The 17,326-nt window shown below is 51.5% G+C and overlaps 1 protein-coding gene across 5 annotated transcripts in view; it reads left to right on the top strand.

The window, feature by feature from the left end:
* The window catches only part of Rap1gap2 (RAP1 GTPase activating protein 2), a 212,556-nt gene extending 195,895 nt beyond the window's left edge, over positions 1-16,661 (top strand). For 4 of the 5 annotated variants that reach the window (XM_051157936.1, XM_051157934.1, XM_051157935.1 and 1 more), the window contains exons 17-23: positions 7,792-7,929; positions 9,371-9,489; positions 11,801-11,914; positions 12,125-12,242; positions 12,642-12,768; positions 16,168-16,244; positions 16,633-16,661. In XM_051157936.1, the coding sequence (XP_051013893.1) occupies positions 7,792-7,929; positions 9,371-9,489; positions 11,801-11,914; positions 12,125-12,242; positions 12,642-12,768; positions 16,168-16,244; positions 16,633-16,641 (702 nt within the window). In that variant the 3' untranslated portion in view covers positions 16,642-16,661. The remainder of the gene's footprint in view (positions 1-7,791; positions 7,930-9,370; positions 9,490-11,800; positions 11,915-12,124; positions 12,243-12,641; positions 12,769-16,167; positions 16,245-16,632) is intronic. The other variant, XM_051157933.1, reaches the window with a different exon arrangement.
* The last annotated feature ends 665 nt before the right edge of the window (positions 16,662-17,326 follow it).

Genomic DNA, 17,326 nt, shown 5'->3' with positions numbered 1-17,326 from the left:
AATATGAATTAAGAACCTCGCTGCTTCCACCTGCCTCCTTCTGGGGTCCAGGATCCCAGGGAAAAATGGCAGGAGTGAGGCCACAAGCTTTAGGGGTCTTTGGTGGCAGGGTGGGGTGCTGGGTGCCAGCTTCCAGGCTGGCAAAGTGCTGGGGTCGGGTGGGTGGGTGGTTGGAGCTACCGGCAGGTCTCTCCAGCATTGAGAAGGGAAGAGTTTTACTCAGAACGAGCTCCCTGTCCCCAGAAGGACTCAGATGCAGCCTGGATGGCCACAGAAGCAGTAAGGGGCAGAGGCGGCTTTACTATCATGTCCCGGCTGCATGTGTGCGGGTCCACACAGCACTTCTGTTGGCATCTGATTTGACCCTGACTGTAATCGTGTGCATTTGACTGGACAGTTATTTCTTGATATCGCCTATAACACACAGTCAGTCAGTCAGTCTCTCTCTCTCTCTCTCTCTCTCTCTCTCTCTCTCTCTGATATGCCTGTGTGTGTGCCTTTGTGCATATTTGTGCACGTGCGTGTGCTGGAGGGCACGCTACAAGAGTCCACAGGGTCTCAGGACCCTGTGCCTCAGAGGTTCACGCCTAGACTTTCTGACCCTAAGCTCAAGGCTCTGCCAAGTTTCCCATCAGAGAGAGCTTCATAAATATGACATTTTGAGGTATTAGGATTGGGAATACGTGTCTTTTAAAAATACCAGCGACAGGGTACTAGGCAAGATCCTTAAAGTTCTTAAGGTACAGCTTTTCTGTTAAGGACCCAGAGATAATAAACTGGACCCCTGTCACTGTGTTGTGAGCGTTTATTGGAATAATGCCTGGAAATTGCAGATTGCCTATGGCACAGTAAATACCCTTAGCTGTTGTATCAGGGCACACATTAACTGTGCCGTATAGGTCACATATAATCTCAAACTTCCCAACTGTCATTAGCGCTCTGTGGGGAAGCCTGGTACTGTGGATATAGTAATTTTGGCATAATAATTCACACGTAGTGTAATTGTGAGTATAGTTTTACATGGGAGGAAACCAAGGCACAGAGACTAAATCATCTGTGCCAGGTCACCCTGGAGACAGAGTTGAATTCAGGTCTCCCAAATTCTCAACACCTACATGATTCTCCCTCCTAGTTTCTGACCGTGAAGATTCCAGCCATGCTGGCCAGGCCTGGGCAGGCCTGCGTCACTTGTGCACTGCCCAGCTGGACAGCTGAGAGCAGGGCATAGCTTTGCTGGCCCCAGCTGGAACCAGCTGCCGAGATTCCTCCCGAGGGTGGGACGAGCCAAGCTGCTTGTCTAGGCTGGTGAGGGATTCCTAGGGCTTCTGGTATAGTCTTGAGGGAAGTGGCCGTGAAAGAGGAGAGACCGGGGCACTCTGGACACAAGAGAAGCTGGGTGTGGAGGTGCATTGCCTGTACCCCAAGCATTTGGGAAACCAAGGCAGGGGCATGGTGACTTGCGGGGACGGCTTGGCATACATAATGAGATTTTTGTCTTATTTTTGTTTGACTTTGAGAAAAACAAAAATGAAGGAGGCAGGAGAAAAGGAACAGAGAAGGAAGAGGGAGCCACGGCGGACAGATAGCCTCACCAAGAAGAGGGCGAATGTAGGCCTAGGTGATGGGACACAGGCTTGGGCCTAGGGAAGGCAGAGGAGCAGCCATTTAGAGACCTTCTGAGGCTCTGGAGGCTCTGCCCCACCTCCTGTCACATCTCTCAAAGTGTCCCACCTCCCACAGTAAGTTAATTTATATAACACAGTCAGAGATGAGCTACAGTCGATGAGCTTGCGCAGGGCTGTTTGGCAGACATTTTATGAAGCATTTGTTGCTTCAGGTTTTATAGGTTTTATCTCATACTTTAGAACTAATTTTTTTTTTAAGGTTTAAGATATTTATGTAACACTGTATGTAGGCTGTGGACATTCTGCCCATGGGTCGAAAGGATGAAGTGGCTCAGCAGCTAAGTACAGGGGGTGGACCTAAAGGATGCTGGCTCAGGGCCTCTCATCCAGTGTCTTGCATTTAGTAGGTACGTGTTTTATAGGTAGTAGTATTTGGTATGTGTTTCACTTCAGGTTATTTCTAGAGGGGCTTTCAAGTGACAGAATGCTTCAAGACTCTATTATGACTGGCCTGCGAGCCAGTATTCCAGAGACTTCCTTTGAATTCTGTGGTTGAAGACAGACCCATTTTCTCCATTCAGATTTTCACACCTGCCTTTGAGGTTGTGAGGTTTGGGCTAGAGGGGACCATCAGGGTCAGGCACACAGAGTGAACCTCTGGAACGCTGATGACTGTGGTCAGTGTGTTCCTCTTCCCCTAGAAAGAGACCTGAGCTTCTCTTGTCTACCCTGCAGTGTGAATTCAGGTCTCCCATGTTTAGAAGCCTGGACAAGCGGGCAGGCAGGCATGGCCCTGGCCCAATTCAAGAGTCTGTCTTTAAAAAAAAAAAAAAAAAGCCTGTCTCTAGTTTTGTTGAGGTTTTTTGTTTTTTGTTTTTTGTTTTTTCTCCTTATGAGGGCCTCAGGCAGGACTGTGGTGTCAGGATTATTGACATTTCTTTTGGGATTAATGGTCGACCTCTGTGGGCTATCTCCATACTATCCCAACCATTGTCTGCAGTGATTCCAGAAGGAGAATGGCTGAGTTGAAAGTTCTGTCCCAGGCAGGCGCAGACTGAGGAGGGTGCTCAGGGATGGGCACCATCCCGTCACGCGGGGTGGCCCTCCATACCTTACTCAGTTCTTCTGGCTTGGAGTGGAAGCTTTCCCTCCACGAGGCCCGACTGGTTGCTTTATGGACACCTAGACCTGTTGCACCCAAACTGCTTGGAGGAGTCTCAGGACCTGCGGGGCCTACTGACATTTGGAGGTTTTCATTTTTAAGCAGATGACAATCTGAAAATCCACACATTTCTAATGAAAAGGACTCATCTTTTGGAGTGATGGCTTGGGTGAAAGATACTTTTATGGCTCAAGGGGGTGGCTGTGGCCAGACTCTTGGGAACCTTGCAGCATTTATTTATTTATTTATTTATTTTTGTTTTCTGATAAAGGAACTGTATATCACTTCATTTTGGAAGGTGCTCATCCTGAGACCACTGGTCTGTAATGAAGTAAATAGAAAAAGTGGCAATTGATTTGTCCATGTGGTATGGATATAGCACAGATGGATTATGGTTTTAGAAACACTGGACTGGCCTGACTGTCCACTCACCTCATAATATGGGGCAGGAACAGAAGACAGTCGTTGAGAATCAGAAGTCAGCAGGCTAATTCCTTGCCCTTTGAGGGACTGGTGTAGATAGTGCATTGGTCTCCCCTGACCCCTAGTGGCAGGAGAGGTCACAGGCTCCTCTGGCAAAGTCTCTTTGGGGTCCTGTAGCCACAGGCCTGAGTCACATGTGACGGTGGAGGGAGGACAGTGAGTGGGGCAGACACAGTCCCCAGCCTTTGACATCTCTGCCACCCCTTTCCCTCCTGGATGGAAGGGGAAGTTGTGGTACCAGGGGGTGGACTGCGTGATTTTAGCAGTACAGTGAAGGAGGGCAGGAGAGGGAGGGAGGAGAGCCAGGGAAGGAGGGAGGGAGGGAGGGAGAAAGAGAGAGGGAGTGACATGGGGAGAGGGGGAGACAGAGACAGAGACAGACAGAGAGACAGAGGGGCTCTGCTCAGCCCATGGTTCAGTCTGAGTGAGCTGCCAGCGTGGTCCTGCTGGAGGAACAGGAGACCCCGGCTGTTGCCATCTCAGCAATCAGGAGAGTATGTCTGTCTCAGAGGTCCTGCCTATGTTTCTTCTCAGAGTGTGGATGGGCAACCCCACCCCCACCCCTGCCTCCCACTCATCTCCTTGGTTTTTGTCCCCTATGTTGAGTTTGTTAAATTGACACAACTCACAGAACCCTTTCATAAGGAGGCTATGGCGCTGGTGGCTTGTTCTGCAAAGTTAGCTGGGGCTGAGGGAGATTGGTGGAACCAGACAGAGGTCAAGAGGACAGCAAGGGACAGCCATGTGAAACGATGGAAAAGGCCAGCACAAGATGGCAAGGTTTAGACATTTAGGTGAGATTCCAGCTCTGCACACAGAAGAACTTTCCGAGGGTCAAGCGACCCACAGCTGGAATGAGCAGTCGGGCCCTGGACGATGTGAGCAGGGCTCATGTGAACTCTGCCAAGTGCAAGTCAGCCCAGCTAGTCCCCAGGCCTCATGAAGCCAGCACAAAGGCTTTCCTCACCCCATTGCCACCCCTTCCCTCCTCTCCCTGTCCCCCATCTTTCTTTCTTCTCCCCCTGTTTTCTGACTCTGCTGCCTGGATTGAGAGGCCGGCACTTCCATTCAATGTCCATTGGACTATAATGTCAAATGCTTTAGTTGTCACCGGACAGTTTTATTCAAATCAAGTGTTGTTTTGGGTCTTAGCGATGACCACCACTTGTCTTTCACACTAAGATCGGGGCAGGAGAGCTGACCTGAGTGGGCGGGTATCATCCCAGGTGTTGGACACACACACACTCATCGCATCCTTGCCATAGCTCCTCCTGCCAGGGACTATGGGAGAACCAGGACTCCACCCTTCCTGTTGCTGAGAGCAGGAGAGCCGGCCCTGTCCAGCCCTGGAATTCTGTCAGTTCATCAGCTCCTCAGATTCTTTTTGTTGACTCTGACAGTAGCGCATGGGCATCTGAAGACACTGTCCTCCATGACATCAGTCTTTGACATTTCTGTGAGAGTGGGACCCCCCCTTCCTGCTTTCCAGTCATCTTTAGTTCATACTCCATTATGGCCTTCATCTCCATCCCCCTCTCCTCCCACCTCTCTCTCCCCTTACCTATCTCTCCTCCCCTCCCCTCCTCTCTTCTTCTCTCCCCTCTCCTCTCCTCCCCGATCCTTCCTCACCTCTTCCCTTTCTTCCCCTCTTTCTTTTGGAGATAGGGTCTCCTCTCAACTCTCCCAAGTTGTTTGGGTGACAGGCATGAAGTACCATGTCCAGCTTTGTATTTTCAGTCTTGGGGGCCTGCCATCCTAGACTTGGATTCCTGCTCCATCTCTTACTGATGCGTGACAGTTATTTGTTACTTGAGAGGCTTTCTATTCTCTCTGTACCTCAGCCTTGTAAGGATTCGATAGGATTGCGTATGGACCAGACACACTTCACAGGGCTTGTTAGTCATACTTGGATCCTTCCTGAGAAAGGGACAGTGAAGGCTAGATCAGAGCACAAATGAAGAGTTTGAAATGTTGGTGACGCTGGTGGTGGCAGCACAGGGGAGCACGCATATAAAGATTCTGGCATTTAGGAAGCATTTGTGTTGTCTAAGGAGAGTTTCTTCCCATCCAAGGGCATGGTGGATATCTTCGTGTTCCAAAGAGTATGTGAGTCTATGACGCCTGGGTGGTAGGATGAATCAAATATGCCGGCTCTTGCAGCCATGTTCCAGAACACTGTTGCTAGGCAACTCTTCTGTGATTCTGTGAGGGGAGAGGTGGCATCCCTCATGGGGTATCTTTGGTTCAGACAGTAGAGGCTATGTGCTGTTGATTTGAGGCCAGTCGTCCCACAGCTCATTGTTGGTGGCTTGTCTTGAGGGCCATTCAGCCTCTCTGAGTCTCTGTCCCTTGTCAGGAGGAATGGCAGGCAGGAGGAATGGCAGGCAGGAGGAGGCCTTTCACTATTCCCAGGTCTCGAAGGTGTCCCTGGGGTCCTGAAGAGTCATATTTGTGCCAACTTGATGTACACAGAGCTCTTCCTGGATGGCTCAAGGGAAGGAAGGGGACTTTGCTCTTCCTCTGGAGATATGTGTTAGTGGCACATGGGGCGTACATACGCCAGAGTCCAGGAAGGAGGGAGTGGGCTGCAGCTTAGTCCACCTCTGGTTGCTTCTGGCACAGTTGGCCAAAGCACACAGCCTTCCCCTTTTCCTGATGTGGACCTGGGCTCTCCAGCTTTGTCGTCAGGGTTGGCCTCCCAAGATGCTCTCCCGAAGACAACAGCAGACATCCCTCTCCTGCTCCATTAGTCAGTGATGAGTTAATAAATGCACTAGACTGAGCCTGAGTGCATTGTGTTCCAAGGAGGAGCAGGAGACACTGTTGGAGTTTGGTACCCATAGTAAAGCCACTAATAGTGCAGATGTCCAAGGCGCCTTGGCTCTTTGGACCCCAGGACCCAGGACAACTGACTGACATGCAGACCATCGTCACAGACACTGGGTCTTGTGTCATTAGCCTCCTCTTAGAAGTGTGTTTTGGGCACTCTAGAATGCAATGCCCTTTGGCCTCAGCACCAGTCAGTTCTAGTTCCTGGCATGGTGCTGAGCACACAGTAAACACGTCATGCTTAATATCCACCATAAGGGAAGCTACATTTGTGATGTACTGTGCTCTCTCTTAAGAGCTGTATAGGTTCTCATTGCTACCCCTTTTTAAAGGCACACCCTATCCCATTCCACAGAAGTCTCAGAGAAGCTAGCTAAGCAACCTGTAGGCTCCCCAGCTAACAGGTGCGCAGCAGAGAGCCCAGGTGCGACTCCCAGTGGCACCAGCCTGATGCTTTTGTGCTTTTAGCCACTAGGTTGTGTTGTCTGGCCATCTTATCGAGAAACTAGGTAGATGATGACCAGAGTGCACCGATGCAAGGGCTTGGGGTCGCTAGAGGAAACCTCTGTTGTAAGCACCTCTGTAGCAGAAGAGAGTGTTGTTCTCAGGGGAGCCAGGATCCTGTAGCACTTCTGTCCTGTAGATGGGACTGAGTTCCAAGCATCATTAACACCCCATCTTTAGACCTGTGCAGAGCAGTGCTGCCCTCTAGAGAAGTCTAGGGAGGGACTGTCACCCTAGGTCCTGCCTTCCTCATGCACCATAGCAAAACTGACTGCCCCGGTTGTCACTGGCCAGACACTAAACAGCTTGCGAATACCCACACACCCCGCCCTGCCCTTTGCTCTTTGCTAGTCATAAGTGAACACAAGGCTCCACACCCCCAGCAGTTCCTGTGTGTGCCCAGTCTGAGCACGTATCTCTTTGACCAGCCATGCAGATGTGCAGTGTTGATCTCGAAAGTATATCTTTAGCTGCTGCAAGCCCAAGGGAGGGCAGGCTGCAGCTTTGATGCACGGATGAACAGGGACTTGTTCCAGGGGCGGATGTAGCTGCACATGGCTTGCCTGTGGTAACAGTGGGGAGGGCAGTCCAGTCAGTACACGCTTAGGAGAGGTAGCTCAGCTTTGTGAAGCCAGAGCCGATGATGTGTGGTTGAGGATGGAGCTCGGTGGTAGAGCTCTTGTCCAGCATGAGGGAGGGCCCAGGTCTATTCTTCAATGACCACACACACACACACACACACTCTCTCTCTCTCTCTCTCTCTCTCTCTCTCTCACACACACACACACAATAAAAAAGAGCCAGTGTTCAGTCTGGCACTTGTGTTCAGCCCCCATCCTGTGTGGAATGTGTAACACTCATGTTCCAGACACGGAAGCCATAGCTCTGAGAAGTTGAGCTGCTAACTAGTCGGTGTCATCGAGGTTTGCTGAGCTCCAGGCCTTGCCTCCCCTCCCCATAAGGCCAGGATAACAGGTTGGCCTACCTTGTAGCACCGAGCCCTCAGATCCTGCCTGGACAGAATTTAGAGAACTCTGCACATATCAATTACCGAAGCATGGGCTTCTGTGACCGCGTGCACGTACACGATGATGTGTGCACTATTATGTCCATGTGAGCCCAGGGCAGAGTCATGTAGAGGGACCAGGTACTGACTCTCAGACCTTTGCCGCGCCCCACCTCCTGCAGAGAGCCATCCGAGTGCGCAGTCATTCCATGGAGACCATGGTGGGTAGCCAGCGGAAGCTGCATGCTAGCAACATTCCTGGCAGCCTCAGTGGGGGCATTGTCCACAACAGCATGGAGGTCACCAAGACCACCTTCTCAGTGAGTACTTGGGGCCCTGGGCTGGCATGGGGGAGGAGGAGGAGGAGGAGGAGGGAGGAAGGGTGCGTCCCGCTCCAGGTTTGGGCTAGGTAACTTTAGTAGGGCAGGCTGAGGAACACTGAAGCTGCTGAGGAGATGACCCCATCTCCGCTCTGTGACAACGGCCCTGTGGTGCTTCCATGCCATGTTGCCCCTGGGGTTCAGTGTGTACTATGAATTGTTCTCCGAGTTTCCTTAAGAACCCAGGTTGGGGACTCATGAGAGGAGGCCCTAATTATCAGTGACAACAGTGGCCACGCCAGCTTGCTCTGCACCAGGCACTGAGATCCTACCTGATTTTTGTCATGGTTGTCTGAGTAGACACAAGAGCACTCTCCATTGCACGCTGTAGGAAACAGAGGCTCAGAGAGGTCAGATAACTTGCTAAAAGTCACTGAGCTAAGATGAAGACCTGGGATTTGGCTGCAGGACCTCCTGATACAAAATTTAGCCTCTTCATCACTGTGTGTTGAGTTTTCAGGGAGAGATGGTCCTGTGGGTCTATGAGCTCAGACCTCTTGACTCCCACGAGGGCAGGTGAGGGGACCACATAGCCAGCCATTAATAAAACAAGTAGCTTTTGACTTGAAGGGACTGGAATTTTCTTTGAAAAAAAATTTTTAATAGGAGAATAGAATCACCAAGATGCTGACTTTTATTGTAAGTGGCCTTTTTTCCAGAAGGTCATAGTGTCAGCAGAGCAGGGTGATTTCCTGTGGATGGGGAAACTGAGGCCCAGTGAGTCTGACTGGTCTCCCAAAGGGGCACAGCACATGAAAGCGGCATTGAGGAAACCTAGCAGGCTCCAGGCTTCCATGCCTCCTTGCTCAAACTTTCAGCATTGTGTCCCCCTTCCCATGCATCAGGCAGGGGAAGGGCAAAGCAGAGACCTTAGCCAGCTCCCCGGGGACTGTCCATCAGTGCACCAGGACTCAGCTCAGTGACCCTCATTTGGTCTGTTATTGTAACTGCTGCCTGGGTCCGTTTATTCACATGTGGTGATGAAGAGTCAGGAACCCTGTATCCTTATTGCTAGCTGACCTTGACACATCCCTCTATTCCCTGGTCCCCAGCTTTCTCATTAGTGAGGTGAAAGGCTGAGGCTGGCCACGCCAAGGGCTCACTAGATTTTCCAATCTGTGGTCCCCTGAATCATCTCACCCAGCTCAGCTCTGGCTCTACTGTGGTGACCCTTTGAACCTCAGGAGCTTTAGGCTTTTTTGGATCATTACCTGTTGCCACAGCCTTGGCTTAAGAACTGGAAAGAGGCTATGAGTGGCTCGCGCTGGGGTCTAAGCTCCTCGCTGGTTTTTTTGGGGTCTTACAGACCGTGTGTAGCTCAGAGAAGGTGCGGGAAGGAAGGGATGGGTGTGCACACTCACTGTGGAGGTTTTATCGGCAGCCTCCAGTGGCCGCAGCAACCGTGAAGAGCCAGTCGAGGAGCCCCATCAAGCGACGGTCTGGACTCTTCCCCCGCCTGCACTCGGGCTCTGAAGGCCAGGGGGACAGCCGGACACGATGGTAACTGTCCGGGTCTGCCAGTTCTCCTTGATAACTGTCAGGTGCCCAAGCACGGGGACAGGATTTTCCCAGTGTCAGGCTTCCCCTGAACCGGCCTCACTTCAGGTACCCCGCACACCCTGCCACTGGTGTTTAGGAGAGCTACCCTAACTGGAGAGCTGGGCAGCGATGGGGTAGAGTTGCTTATGCAAAGAAATTGAACAGATCCGTGTCACTTCTCAGAGAGAGAGAGTGTGGCGAGCCCCAGTGTTCGTGGCGAGTAGGAGGTTAGGAGCTGATAGATATAGGTGGGAAGGAAGAGAGAGGACAGACTGCACAGGGTGTGTGTGTATGTGTGTGTGTGTGTGTGTGTGTGTGTGTGTGTGTGTGTGTGTGTGTGTGTCCCCAAAGCTAGGAGGGAAGACATCACTGTTTGTGTCTGTCATGGAGGGATGTTCATTACAGTGAGCCAACCCTGTGGTTTGACAGTCAGGGGGAGGTCACTAGCAACTTCACCCAAGTGTGAGGAGGGTTGGGAAGGTGGCTCAGTGGGTAGTGCTGCTGGGCAAGTGTGAGGACTTGGGTTTGGGCCCCTAGCATCCATATTAAAAAGCTGGGTATGGTGACAGGAGGATCCCTGGAGCTCGCTGGCCAGTAGGTGAACCCCAGGTTCAGTGGGGGACTGTCAGAAAAGGAGGTGGATAGCTATGGAGGAAAGCAGTGACATACATGCACATGCCACACACACACATACACACACTCACTCTACACACAAACACACACACACACATGCTATCCACACACACACATACACACACACACACACACACACACACACACACACACACACACACGCTCTCCACACACAGAGTTTATATAGGCCGTTGACACCTCTAGGGTGCCTGTAATCATAATGGTTAATAACAAGGGTTAACGAGGATGAGGAGACACTGGCACATCTGTACGCTGCTGGTAGGGGTGTGAGATAGTGCATCTGCTTTGGAAAACATTGTGGCAACCCTCCAAGGGCTAACCCTAGAGTCACCATAGGACCCAGCACATCACCGGCGCATACTTGGTAACTGCATACATGGTAGCTTGAAGTGGAAACAATTGAAGGGCCTGTCACCTGATGACTAGATAAGCAAAATGAAATAAGTATACCTACAAAATATGATATTTTTTTTGCAACAAATAACAAGGTGGGCAGACTTTGAAAACGTTAAGCTAGTAGAATCCAGATGTGAAGACCATGCATGCTGTCAGGTTCCATTTCTAGGGAATGTCCAGACTAGGCAGAGTTCATAGAGACAGGAAGAAATGAGTTAGGGGTGAGGGTAGGCAGGGATTGCAGATGAGCCAGGCTTTCTTTTTTTCTAAGGTAAAATTAGACTGTGGCGAAGGCTGCATAATCCTGTGAACATTTTAAAAATAAACAGATGAGTTGTGTGACATGTGCATCATGCCTCATTAATGCTGCTATTATGAAAAGTGCACACTGAAGGGCTAGAGGGATGCCTCAGTGGTTAAGAGCACTGGCTGCTCTTGCAGAGGACCCTGGCTTGGTTCCCAGCATCCACATGGAGGCTCACAACCATTTGTAGCTCCAGTTCCAGGGGATCCAGTGAGTTTACCAGGCAAGCGTGTGGTGCACATACACACATGCGGGCAAACACATATAAACAATCAATAAGCAAATAAATAAATCTTAAAAGGAAAAGAAATCAGTGGTCCTAGGGCTCAGAAATATTAAAGAAAAAAACAAAAAACAAAAAAGCAAATGAACTGAGGAGAGCACTGTCCTGGTCCCTGTATCTGGCACAGGGTAAATTGTGATCTTTGCTGACCTGTAGGAGAAGGCAGCTCTTAGATCATTAAGCCTAGAGCATCCCTTCACTTCCCAGCACCCAGGGCTGCCTTGTCACATGTAGGGTGTCCTCAAGAGTCATTACAGTAGGTGCGTACCCCCCCCCCCCACCACCATCCCCAGAACCTCTCAGGCATCCATGAGTGCTGGGTTGGTTTCCACAGAGCCCCATGCCGGTCTCCATCAGGACCATCCTTTTCTAGAACTCTGCCAGGTTGAAAGACTAGGATGAGAGGGGGAGACTGGCTGGAGGCCGTCAAGCTGGGCTCCCTGCTTGGCAGCTTTGGCCCATCACCATGATTCCAGATTGGCCTTACTGTAGGGAGCAGACTCCTCTGCTGTCTCCTGCAGTCTCACAGGCTTGAGGCGGGAGCGGTGGCTGCACTGAGCTCTGTGTGGGGCCAAGGGCGGACAAGGGCGGGGCACCTGCCTTCCAGGCTCAGTTCTCCATTCTCCTTCCCCTAGTGACAGCGCCTCCAGCACTCCCAAAACCCCAGATGGCGGACACACTTCTCAGGAGATAAAGTCTGAGACCTCATCCAATCCCAGCTCTCCAGAAATCTGCCCCAACAAAGAGAAGTAAGAGAGTCGGGGTTTGGGAAAAGCTGGCTGTAGCCATTTGGAGTCCAGGCAAGCTGAGAGCAACAGCTCTTGCCTTTGGAACAGCTTCTGGGACACAAAAGACCACCGGCAGTGGCGGGGGGTGGGGTGGGGAGCTGCTCTGGGGCAAGCTCAGTTCTGTGGTAGACCTGCCTCACTCTGCATCTTCCTTGCTCCCCGTTCTCGCAGGCCCTTCATGAAGTTGAAGGAGAATGGCCGCGCCAACATCTCCCGCTCCTCCTCCAGCACCAGCAGCTTCAGCAGCACAGCAGGGGAGGGCGAGGCCCTGGAGGAGTGTGACAGTGGGGTAAGTATGTCTCATCCAATCAGAGACCAGCTCTCCGGGGCCCAGCTGTTTCTACTCTGCTTTAAAATAATACCGTGGAGAAGCAGTGGCCAGCTCAGCTGTCGCTACTAAATGAGAGCTGTGAGCGAGTGAAGAGCCGCAGTCTTAGCAGAGTGCTTAAGAGCAGCAGTGGAGGTTGTCCATGCCAGGGGGTGGGGGGGTGGGGGAAGGGCTGGGTTGGGTGGGGGAGGGGCTGGGTGGGGTTGGGTGGGGCACCACTGGAGAGGAAAGAGGTCAGGCCAAGGCTGCACTCATGGCTGAGGCAGAGGTCCCAGGCAGGGTGGCTTGCATGGTCCATCTCAGGACAGCTGTGGGCTGCTGGGGGTCCATTAGCCTTGCTCACCCAGTTTCTCTCCCCAGAGCAGCCAGCCATCCACAACCTCGCCCTTCAAGCAGGAGGTGTTTATCTACAGCCCGTCCCCGAGCAGCGAGAACCCCAGCCTGGGGGCTGCTGCCACCCCCATCATCATGAGCCGGAGTCCCACAGGTCAGTGACACGTGAAGATGTGGGTGACGTAGTTTGGAGGGCAGGGCTGTGCCCTGAGTGCTGTTCAAAGGACACGTATCCCAGGCACACTGAACTGGCTGACTTCTTTCCTAAGCTGTTAGGGCCTTCACATCCGCTAGCTTACTCCACCTGTCCGTCATATTCTTATCTTCTTTTATATGGGGAAACTGAGGCTCAGAGCATTGAAAGATCTCATGATGATCCCGTGGTGGAGGAGTTAGGACTGAGTGGTTAGAAAGCTGCGTACCCTCTGTTCACCTGTTGCCCTACTGTGACCACCGAGGCCAGTGTCACAGGAGTGATCTTGAGCACCTGGCAGTGAGAGGAGATAGCAATGGAGGAGGCTGGAGAAATGAAAGACTGTGTTCTGAGAGTACGTGAGGTTCCGTGCAGCAGGGGTTACACAGAGGTGAGAGAGAGGACAGGGGCTGTGGGAACCATAAGCAGGCTGCCAGGAGGTCTGGGGAGGACCCATCTGGGGAGGACTCAACTGGGGAGGACTCAACCTGGGGGAGGACTCACCTGGGGAGGATTCAACCTGGGGGACTCACCCGGGAAGGATTCAACCTGGGGGTGGACTCAACCTGGGGAAGATTCACCTGGGGAGGACTCACCTGGGGGTGGACTCAGGTGTTGGTGAAAGCTGCTGAAGGTTCCGAGAAAGACCATTTGACAGCTGCATGCTGAGTATAGCAAGGATTAGTGGGACCTGGGAAGGAGGCACAGGCACAGGCACAGGCACAGGGGACACCTAGGGAGCCAGGGTCATGGAAGAGCAGGTTGCAGTATAGAACTTACTGGTGTTGGTAGTGCAGCCTTGGGGAGACTAGGGGCCTGGATCTTTTGGGTTGCTGAGATCCCAACAGTTGAGCAGAGGAGGGAGCGTCAGGTTGGAGGGACAGAGAAAGAGGTCACCTCCCAGGGTCAACCAAGTACCCAGTGTGAGAGATGAGTTTTACCAGGGAAGGGGCGCACTGTGGGGAGGGGTTAGCTAGTCTCAGTAGGAAGTGTTTGTAGGCAAGCAGTCTCAGGCTGTGAATGTACAGGAAGAAGAAGGGCAGTTGCTAGTTTTTGCACATACTGGTCAGTCATTTGTAAACTTACACACAGTCAACATTCACACTCTGACCAGACGAGGGCTTTGTAGTCTCTCTGAGCCTCACCATGGTAGGGGAGGCTTTGCCATATCCATGGGTCTAAGGCATTGGGTCTGTCTCAACAAAGCCCATTTCCCCAGGACTCCATCTGCTCTTTAGATATTCACTTGGGACTTCCTCGGCTCCCCTCAATGATTGGATGAGCATACACTATAAAGAGCACACAACCATTAACCTAAATGTGTCTTGTGGGACTGCGATAAAACATTAGTGTGACCGGCCAGTTCCCAGCTAGGGATAATCTCGTTTTCCAAGGGTCTTGGGCAAGATCTACTGTTAGTTTTGGTTTTCACAGTGGCTGGGATAGGGGGTGGGGGAGGGTGCTCTATGATTGTCACTGGGTAGTGAGATAGCAGAGAGCACAGGGTAAAAGCCCTTCGTAGAGGGCTTCCCAGCTAACGGAGCAGCTCACGGTGTCCTCTCACTCGGCTCCTTGTGGTCAGGCAGCTCTTGAGATGAACTAGCTTTGTTATTGACATCTTTACCTCTCAACCCTCAGTTCCCTTATTTTTAAACGGAACAGCCATGATCTCCTGATTAAAAAATAAAAAAATAAAAAAAGCTTGGGGCTGGAGAGATGGCTCAAGTGGTTAAGAGCACTGGCTGCTCTTCCGAAGGTCCATGAGTTCAATTCCCAGCACCCACAGGGTGGCTCCCAACCATCTATAATGAGATCTGGTGCCCTCTTCTGGCTGGCATGCATGCACACATGCAGGCAGAATGTTGTATACATACTAAATAAAATGAATCTTTATATAAAAAGAAGCTTGGTTAAATATTGATGTGACAAACAGATGATCTACCACCGAACTGTGTCCTCTGTGGCACTAAATACATATCAAAAGACATGAGTGCTGGACGTGTTCTCTTGGACAAGGTCTGAGTGAAGGGAGCCTTCAGGAGTATCTGCAACTGATTTAAGGTCACTCAGGGCAGGAGGTGTGTAATCTTTCCCAGCATGCACTACACCCGCCCCCAGGTGCTGCTTCTCTCCAGCCTAGGCTGTATTTAGCTCCAATATTCTGCTTTTGACCCCTAATCCCATGCCACAGGTGGGCTTGCAGGTCTGGAAACCTTCAGTTGTTTCTAGATGCTCCAATGAGTGTGCAGAGAGGCAGGCCAAGAGGAGAGGTGGCCTGGGACTCTTCTGTGATTGCAGATGCCTGGTCATGGGCCATTCATACTCGGGCTTCTGGGCACAAAAAGAGAATCATCAGGGTCACTCAGTGACGGTCTTATAGCGTGCATCTGTACATGTGTGAACATGTGTGGGTGTGTATGTGTGTTTGTGTGTGTCTCTGTGTGTATGTTATATATGGACATAGTAAACTTTACCAATATGATGGATCTAAAACACAGTTTGCAAATAATAGCAAAGTATGCAGTATTCTTTACAGCGAGTCCTACGTGTCTGTGAGATTTGCACAGGACAGGTTCACTGGTCTACAGAGTTCACCTAACTCCGGTGCTTGTAGCCAGGCTGCAGATGACAGTCAAACCTGGTTCCTGTGTGGATGCCGGTGGATATTATTCCCTACGTTGATGCTTTACATTAGGAAGACAGCCTTCAGTTGTCAGAGATGCAAACAGCCTCTTTGCTGCTTTTGGTGGTAGTACTCAAACAACGGGGAGCAGGTGGCTCCCACGCTGCTCTTCACAATGTAGTGACAGCAGGCACAACCTGTTTTCGGGTTTACTTCATTTGTTATTATTTTCCACTAGTTTCTTAAATCATAAACCAAGCCCCGATTGGTAAGGTTGCCAACTTCAGTAGCCTTCATATTCTTGTCACTTGCTGTCCAGCAGCCACTGTCCCATCCAGGAGCGTGGCGTCAGGAGAGCTGCATAGCCTACCACCTCAAGTGAGCTTCTGATAGAAGCATACAGCAGATGTAAGGGCGTGGATGACAGCAAAACATGGTAATCTGATGAGGAAACAACAAATTTCGAGTATCCATTAGCTTCCTTGAATATGGCTTGTTTACTTACGAGCTCCCATAATTTAATTTTGACAGTATTTAATGTAAAAGTGACCTGCGTTTAATAAGTAAGACATAGCATTTCTCAAAGTTCGAGTGCCGTTTCTGGCGAGGTGGGTACCTGTGAGTGAGTGTGCTTTGAGGGAGAGGTGGTGGTCCCTTTTCCGGGTTGCCCTGCTCAGTATTCTGATTTTGCTAGAATGAACCCTCAAGCCCCATGTCTTTTTTTTTTCTTCCCTTAGATGCCAAAAGCAGAAACTCTCCGAGGTCAAACCTGAAATTCCGCTTTGATAAACTCAGCCATGCTAGCTCCAGTGCGGTAAGGATGGTATGGGCAGCTAAGGAAGGGTCCCATGAGCACTATGGCAGAGAGGGGGAGAGGAAGAGGGCACCCTAGAGAGTGCTCATGAGGGTCCCCTAGGCAGGCAGGGAAGGATGCTCTGTCAGATCTGGGTGTGATGGTCTCTGTCCTTACATGGTGCAGACACCAGGCTCGGGGCTCACCAGCCACCTCTGCTCCGCCTCCTGCAGTAGAGCCACATCCTTGCACACAGCTGTGTGTAGGTGTGAGATTGGCTCTGCTGGCCCCACCCCCACCCCGGGAGCCCACGACCCTTCTTGAACACCCACCGTTGAGTGTGCAGAAGCTCAAGGTGGGGACGGTTGTTGTCTGGTGTTTGAAAAGTCCTTGTGTGTTTCTTACACAGGGTCACTAATGGGAAAGCGGAGTCCTCCTGTTCCAGGTGGGTACCTTACAGTGGCCAAGGGGGGGTATTCTCTTACGGCCAGAGTACCTATGGCTTTATGGCCTGAGGATAGGAGGAATATGGAGGTTTGCTGTCGATGGACATATCCAGGCCTTCGGGGGGGGAAGGAGGGGCTGAGAACAGCGGCCAGGAAGGGCTGCCCAGCGGCAATGTGATAGCCCCCTGCACCGGGTGGAGCTGGTTGTAGAAGCTAGAAAGGGCAAGTAGCCGAAAGTTCACATCCTTTCCTGGAGGGAGGAATGCCTCAGTTTACCCCTCGCTTTTCGGGTTGCAGGCAGTCTGTCTCTCCTTGTCTTTCTGGCTAAGGCTCCAGGCTGGTATAGATCTTCCTCATATGACATGAGATGCCTCTACCAAGGCATTGCTGTGAGGGACAGCCTCAGGGTGGTCTCTGCTCCTGGCATGCTCCTGGGTGGTCAACTCCTGATAGTGAAGTCAGACCCACTGGGACCCACCCCCACCCGCACCTACTCAGCGAGGAGGTCTCTCAGGGGTATGAGTGGGTTGGAACCAAGGGGAAGGGTACAGTTGAGCCCACTTTATGTTAAACCCGTTCATGAGAAAACAGAAGAGACAATGGGGGTGTGATGCTGGTCTCCACCATCCGTGATGGGCTGTGGGTGCTTCTGGGGCT

The sequence above is a fragment of the Acomys russatus genome, chromosome 16 (assembly GCF_903995435.1).
Source record: "Acomys russatus chromosome 16, mAcoRus1.1, whole genome shotgun sequence".
Lineage (NCBI taxonomy): Eukaryota > Metazoa > Chordata > Mammalia > Rodentia > Muridae > Acomys > Acomys russatus.
Note: the sequence above shows the minus strand (reverse complement) of the source record. Positions and strands in the feature narration are given on the sequence as shown.